This window comes from Pundamilia nyererei, unplaced genomic scaffold, assembly GCF_000239375.1.
Source record: "Pundamilia nyererei isolate P.nyererei 1_Seehausen unplaced genomic scaffold, PunNye1.0 scaffold00110, whole genome shotgun sequence".
NCBI classification, from domain to species: Eukaryota; Metazoa; Chordata; class Actinopteri; order Cichliformes; family Cichlidae; genus Pundamilia; species Pundamilia nyererei.
This window is the reverse complement of record NW_005187511.1, coordinates 1,185,482-1,193,007: the sequence shown is the minus strand read 5'-3', so window position 1 is coordinate 1,193,007 and position 7,526 is coordinate 1,185,482. Positions and strand designations below refer to the sequence as shown.

Genomic DNA, 7,526 nt, shown 5'->3' with positions numbered 1-7,526 from the left:
GCAGTGATTGGTGCTGCCGGCCAAGCAAGACTCTGCTATTTTTGTCGTGAGTCAACACATGATATGCTCTCTCTCTCTCTCACACACACACACACACAGACACACACACTCAGGTGAACATGCCTGAATACAGATTCAAGCAGACAGCTTCACTCGCACAGTGCACACATCCACACCGCATACCTGCAATGTGGATTCACTCATGTGTAGTGTTTGAGAAGTGCTGTGCGTTACACAAGCATGTGTACGTTTCGCATCCTTCCTCAGCGCTACCAGGCATCTTGATACATCTTCGCCATGACAACAGTAGTAAATGCTGTCTATTAAATCCCTCCACCAAAAACTGGTCATGTTTCCTTATGTTCTGTATGTTCTGCTTGTTCTTGTTTTTCAAGCATTGGCTGAAAGAAGCTGATGATGATGGTGGCGATTAACGTATAATCACTCAGTTATGTAACATACAGAAAATGATGCTAGTGTGATTTATCATGTTTGCATTTGAGTTGTGAGGCCAAAGGACAAAAAATAGCTTCTTTTTTTTTTTTTTTTTTTTTTACACATCCTGGCACAGTGATGAGCACGGAGCTGTAAATGATGCCAAACTTCTTACCATAGCCACCTGTATGGGAATCTGTCAGCAGCAGTTTCTTGGTGAAATGGAGAATTCCTCAGGCCACAGGTCCAACATATTTAAAATCTGCAAATTTGTAATGCTGTAAAAACACAATAACTCAATTCACAAATCTTCAAAAAAAAAAAAAAGGTGCTTTGGTTAGAAATGAATCAAACAACTGCAGTGACAGATGGTGTAGCAATAAATACTATTTGCTCTTTTTTAAGTGGGTGACACCACTCCACTCTCAGCATCTTCTACTTGCCATAGTGCAATAAATACACTGATATGGAGGATGGGAGCAATAAACTAGAAAACCTCAATTCTCACAGCAACTAAAGCAGTGGCGTTATCATAATAGAGCTATTAGTGAACAACTAGTTTAATCTAAAAATGCATGAGAGGTGCTGCAAATTAAAACATGCTTTTTAATGGTCAAAGAAGACATAATTTCCATGAAATGCAAATGTTATGTGTGTAATTATGGGAAACCTTACAAATGCAAATGAAAAACACCCCAGAACTCAGCAGCTTTATGCCCACTCCTTCAGTAGAGTAGCCTTATCCATAATAGCCCAGATTTCATTGTCCTCGGCAGACAGAGCAGTGAGGATGGACTCCATGTGAAAAAGATCACCGTGGCAACAGGAGTCCCAGTTTGAGAAGCTGGGATGGATGGAGGCTGAGGCCTGGCCTAATCAATCCTTCAATGTCTCAGCAAATCTTAGACTGGAAGGCGCTTTAATCTGTAGAATAACAAACTGAAACACTACAGGCTGACAACAGTAAATCAACTGGAAGAGGAAGGAGAAATAGGGGGCGGGATATGACAGGGAGGAGCATGAGCAAAGATTTATGAACCTTAACAGGTTATTTGGGAATCGTATTTTCCAAGGTAGGAGTTTGGAAACACACAAACAATATTTTTGGTATGCTAGTGGTAGGTGACAGTAGGTTTCCTGTCAGGAAAGGTGACATGTTTTCCCCCTTCTAAATCCCCAGCAGAGGGCAACTTTTAAAAATGTGAAGCTCAGCTGTGCTTCATCTGGAGCAGTCAGGGTGTAGCAAAGTAACCATCATGTCACACAGCAAGCAAAAATTGCACATCAGCAGTGAATGGATTTTGCTCTGTACATTATTTAGAGAACATGTACAGTTAGCAAAGCGGCTTTCTGACTGTTGCTGCAGTAAATTTAACATAGGAAGTTGAGCTACCCTTTAAATAAAGCTAATATTTAAGCTACCTGTGTGGTTGAATGTGAAGTCAGAGGACTGCCAAAGTGACTGCTGTTATCCTCTGAAGACCATCTTTACCAACTTTGTGACAACCCGGCTGAGACACACTAAAGCACTCGTTATTTAAAAGAAATTTATAACGCTGCTGCAGTGGCATTCCTTCATTTTTGAAGACTCAGATTGAGATGACGGTAAGGACATTAGGACCCTGTGGAGACAGCAGCTCTGGTCCTGTTTCTCACTGCCTCCTGCTCCATCTCTGCAATGTGTGTGAGTGGAGGGGGAAGGCAGAGAGTGAGCTGGTGTCTTTGCAAGCATTTACATCAGCATCGTTTCAGAGAAATCTCTGCTGCCACAGCTGTTGTCAGCTAGGGAGAAGGATGCACTAGGCAGATCAAGGGATGGAGAAAGAAACAGGCTGTTACAGTGGGAAGTACCTCAGCAGCATTTTTTAAGGTACAGTGATTGATTTCCACTGTGTACCTCAGCAGTAGGAGCTAAACCAGGATTCCATCCTCAAACCCCAAAGCAGCAGACAGCTGCATCAGGAAATACTCTGATTCAGGTATATTATGCTCTCTGCCTTTTTCTTTCTGTGTCTTCCCATCACACTCCCCGATCCTCACCACATTCTCCTCGCTTGTTCTCTCACGCCTCCTGTAATCTGCTCGTTGTGTAGCGCTGACTGCAACAAATTCATTTAAGCTACATTCTGATATACAGAATAAGAGCCTTGCTTATTATTAAAATGGGTGTAATGCATTAATAATTAAAACATAAACGAGCAGGTGGAAGGGAAAGGAATGGCCAAACCAGGCAGGAGGGTTAAAGTGAATTGACTGTACCCTTATGTGTGGTATACAGACGTTGCTCAGTGTGGGCAGTCATTCATAGGCGATGAGAGAGGTTAGAGCTCAGTATTTACTTGAATGTGGATTACTGTGACTGTAAACGTCACATCTGTGGCAGACAGAATTCATATCAGCAGGCAGCATGGTTTCCTTTATATGGCAACAGCCAACCATAGCTCTCTGTCTCTGTGCACAGGTAACATGCTAACAGCCTGCTCAACCTGTGAACATCCTTAGAATTTCTATTTGGAACATTAAATTAACTCATTCTAAATGATCAGGGCTTCCTCAGTGGAAGACATCACCCTCTGTACAATCACAGACCTACATACAGGCCTCTCAGAGTCTGTGGCTAGGTTTTGGTTTTTTTGGGCTAGAAAAGGTAGTCATAAATATGCAGGTTAACCACAAAATATGCATATATCTTTGAGGCAAGCGAGTGCTCTCATGGCAGTTGTAGATGTGATGGAAAAGGCCTATTAACTAGTCAGTGATAGTACTGGTTTTGGTGAATTAGCTCATGTACAGACAGGATGTGTGCTTGAAAAGTATTTATACCTTCCTGCTGTTGCTGCCCGGGAAGAATAAGTCTGGATTTATCGTTGACCTTCTTTGCTGTAATATATTCTTAAAAATTAAACTGCTCTCCAATTTTTTTCCCTTAGAGTTATTCTGATAATAAATACGCATTTTTTTCAGTATTATTATTTGGTTTTAGACGTGGCCTAACTCTACTGCATGATGACTTCTCATTTTTCATTCATTTTACTTACTCAGTTCCTGCAGCATGTTGCTAAAAAAGGTGTCAAATGTCCATGCCTTGAATAATGAATATCTAATAGAGTTAATTGGTTTGAGGGGTGGCTTTGAATTACCTTATCAGCAAGATCGCTTTAACGGAGATTTCAGAAGCTAAGGAGGATTTTTTATAAAACTTCATCTAAGTGAATTAATTTTGATGGTAGCTGGGGCAAAAAGGGAAACTCACCATGGAAGGATGAGTTCATATAACTGATATTTGCAAATTAGAGGTCTCTCATGACACAGTACACACACAGGCAAACATCCACTCACAGATATTTACCCTCTCTTCTTCTTCTTCTTCTTCTTATTGTAGGGTGGGTCCGTGACTGATGAAAGACAAGAAGGCTTTTTAATGGAAAGGATTCAAAACATCTAAACTTCCTGACATCACAGCAACATCTTCTGGACTACGAGGCAGCTTTTTACCTCATTTTCAAGTCACTGTTTTCTGGCCACATTTCCCTTTCTTTGAAGGATGGGTGATGGGCCTGTGACTGACTCTGCCCGCCTGCCTCGTCCCACCCTTCAATGGAGCCAATGTGGAACTCCTCCCACACACCTCCACAGCCCACATCCAACATGTCTGCCTCCTCTCTGCCTGAAGGCTGGGCTCTGTCCCAGTCGCTAGCCCTACTGGCGATGCTGCTCATGGATCTGTTGGCTGTGGTGGGTAATGTCGCTGTCATGGCGGTCATTGCCAAGGCCCCGCAGCTCCACAAGTTTGCCTTTGTCTTCCACCTGTGCGTGGTGGACCTTCTGGCAGCCCTGGTGCTGATGCCCCTTGGCATGCTCTCGAGCCGCGCCTTCTTCGGGGAGGCCCTGTGCAGGAGCTACCTCTTTCTCAGTGTGTGCCTAGTCAGTGCTGCCATCCTCTCTATCTCTGTCATCAATGTGGAGCGTTATTACTACATCATACATCCGATGCGTTATGAAGTGAAGATGACCATTGGCCTGGTAGCTTCGGTGCTTGTAGGGATATGGGTAAAAGCTCTGGCCATGTCTGCTCTGCCACTGCTCGCTTGGTTCCTGCAGGGTGGAAAAACTCCTCTTTTGGAGAGTAGCGGGGTTGAGGGAGGGGGTGGCGGTGCCGTGCCACCTCCCCCGGCTCAGGGTCACAGGCGCTGCTCACTGCACTGGACAGGGGGAGGGTCAAACCGTTTGGCCTTCATGGTTCTCTTCACTCTGGTGTATTTTCTGTGCCCACTGCTGGTGATTCTCGTTGTCTACTGCAACATGTTTAAAGTGGCCCGGGTGGCTGCCATGCACCACGGCCCACTGCCCACGTGGATGGACACACCTCGCCGCCAGCGGTCAGAGTCACTCAGCAGCCGTTCTACAATGGTTACGAGCTCCGGGACAGGTACTGGAACTGGCAGAGGAACTCCACAACGCCCTTTTGGAGGAGGGAAGGCTGCAGCAGTGTTGGCAGCAGTGGGTGGGCAATTCCTTTGTTGCTGGCTGCCCTACTTTACTTTCCACCTGTATTCAGCACTGGCTGCCAGCCCTCCAGCCACACTGGCCTCTCTGGAGGAAGTGGTCACCTGGATTGGCTACTTCTGCTTCACCTCCAATCCCTTCTTCTACGGCTGTCTGAACAGACAGATCCGAGAGGAGCTGGGCAAGCATCTGCCTTGCCTGTTTCGTCGAGCGGGGATCGAGGTGGAGGACAGACTGCCCAGCCGTGAAGGATCCATAGAGGAAAATTTCCTTCAGTTTCTTCAGGGCACCGGCTGCAACTTGGATCCTCAAAACTCTCACAGCACTTCCAGTCCTAAGGGTGAGGCCTGCTGCCCTGTGGCTCAGTCACAGCCAGCCGAGCCGGCACATGCCATACCCATTGATTTCCGTATCCCAGGACAAATTGCAGAGGAGACTTCAGAGTTTATTGAGATTGAACAGGCGAAAAACAACCATATATATACAGACAGCTGACTCTTCAATGTCTCTATATTTTGAAAAATACGTTCAAAGAAACACAGTCTTTCAGGAAAACACGTGTCTCTATTTTTTTCTTGAAAGCTGTCCACCAGGTAGCTAAATTCATTTTAAAGACTAATAATTGTATCTTTGGATCACTGCACTTTGCCTCATCAGTTTTCATCCTTGTTTTTGAAAACAATCATGGTTGAACAGTTAAATGCAGATGTACAAACTTTTGCTTGCGAACAGGGAAGTTACTGCTTTATTTAAAAAAAAGAAAATAAAAGGCTGTATTTTGGCCTTCGGCTCAGCCCTGTACAGTAAATGACTCACTGAATTGCTATTTATGTTGTTTAAGCTTTTTTAATAGATGAAAATAAACATTAATTTGGTGTTTGAGTCTCTGACGTTTTGGCAGTAAAATATTTTTGAGGAATTTCTTTTCATCTCAAATTAAGAAACACTTGCTTAAATACACTGGCTCCCTCTGAAATCATTACTTTAATATTGTGCAGTTATATCTTGCTACCAGAAAAATTACCCTAGTATACGAATACGAAGATTAAAAAGTTTTGTTGGTTTTTTTGTTTTTTTTTTACAAGACTTCAGCAAGTCATTTTAGACATTACTGCAAGAAAAGTAATGTTAAAGAACACAGCAATAAAAACATCATATTGAACAATAGTTTGGAGTTTTGTCAGTGACAATGGCAGCTTTAAGCCATTTCGATTACATTAGATGTGTACATATTGTGGCCTGACTGCTCATGGATTTGGTACATGCTGTTTACAGACAAACTTTCCTTGGTGCTTTACGATGTAACTACGATGTTTAGGGTTACCCCCGCTTCCTGCCATGTGATGTATCTATCAATGTCTTTGGATATAAATTTAGATCTTAAAAAAATTAATAAATCAGCATTCGCTTGATGCACTGCTAAAAATTGACTGATGATTCTGTTCTCTACATTGTTTAATGTACTAAACTCTAAGTTATGTTCAGTAAAATTGTGTAAGGTTTGGTTGTGTATGTCAGTCAACACAAGCATTTTTTAAATGATGAGTTTAGGTATTTGTAAAAGAAGTGATGACAAGGAGGCCAATGTATTTTGACAAGTGCAGTAACTGCCTTCTTTGTGTTTTTCCGCTGTGAGATTTTAAGGAGAATACATGTGGATTGTTTTCTTTTTACTACCCTGATTCTCTTCAGGGTTTTGTTTTTAAGTACCTCAGTGCAGGAAACAATATTTCACTGTCTAATACGACCCCTGCACACTACTTTAATGTTGTGGGAAGAACAGAGCAGACAGAATTTGCTTGAGGTTTTTAAAAGACTTGGTTTTGCAGCTTAACTATGAGCTGAAATTGTATTTTATAGCGAACTGTTAGAGGGAGACGTGTGAAAATGACTGATTAAAATAAAGAGGCTTTCTTATGTATTGTGGAAACAGGGTTTTTAAGATATTTTTTCAGAGGGTGTTTTAGTGACAAGGCCAACTTGACACCTTCTTTTTATCACGTCTAAATATCTCAAACTGTGAATGATGTTGAATGTTTGTGTTAGGTTCTGTTTTGACTTGTTCGGAGATTGTTTTTTAAGCTGTGGTGAAGATAAAGAATGACTTCCACTGTACAATGATATGAATGTGTTAAAAAAAAACACAGCTGAAGCTAAAGCGAGAGATACTGTTGTAATAAAGAGTTTCTATGTTTGTAAAATATTTTGGATGCATTCGCATAATTTAACCTACAATGTGGGGTTTCTGCCAAAATATTGGTATAAGTGCAATATACTCTTGCTGGCCACTTAATTGAGTACGGTTGTTCAATTACATGTTAACTCAAATATCTAATCAATCAATCACAGGGCAGCAACTCAGTGCATTTAGGTGTGTAGACATGATTAAGATGACCAGCTGAAGTTCAAACTGAATTTCAGAAACACACCCATTTGTAGGGTTTACAGAGAGTCCAAAAACGATCAAATATTCAGTGAGCTTCAGCTCTCTGGGTGAAAATGTTTCATTGATGTCGGAGGACAATGGTCTGACTGTTTCAAGCTGATAGGAAGGCAGCTGTAACTCAAAGAACCACATGTTACAA

General features: G+C 42.3%; 1 protein-coding gene across 1 annotated transcript; it reads left to right on the top strand.

Moving 5' to 3' along the window:
• The first annotated feature begins 2,143 nt into the window (after positions 1-2,143).
• Positions 2,144-5,665, top strand: LOC102214065 (probable G-protein coupled receptor 61). The gene is made up of 2 exons (XM_005741404.1): positions 2,144-2,414; positions 3,818-5,665. The coding sequence occupies exon 2, from the start codon at positions 4,033-4,035 to the stop codon at positions 5,434-5,436; it is 1,404 nt and encodes a 467-aa protein (XP_005741461.1). The 5' UTR covers positions 2,144-2,414; positions 3,818-4,032; the 3' UTR covers positions 5,437-5,665.
• Positions 5,666-7,526: the final 1,861 nt, after the last annotated feature.

Excerpts from the sequence above, each read along its gene's own strand:
- LOC102214065 (XM_005741404.1), top strand. The coding sequence starts at position 4,033 with ATGGAGCCAATGTGGAACTCCTCCCACACACCTCCACAGCCCACATCC.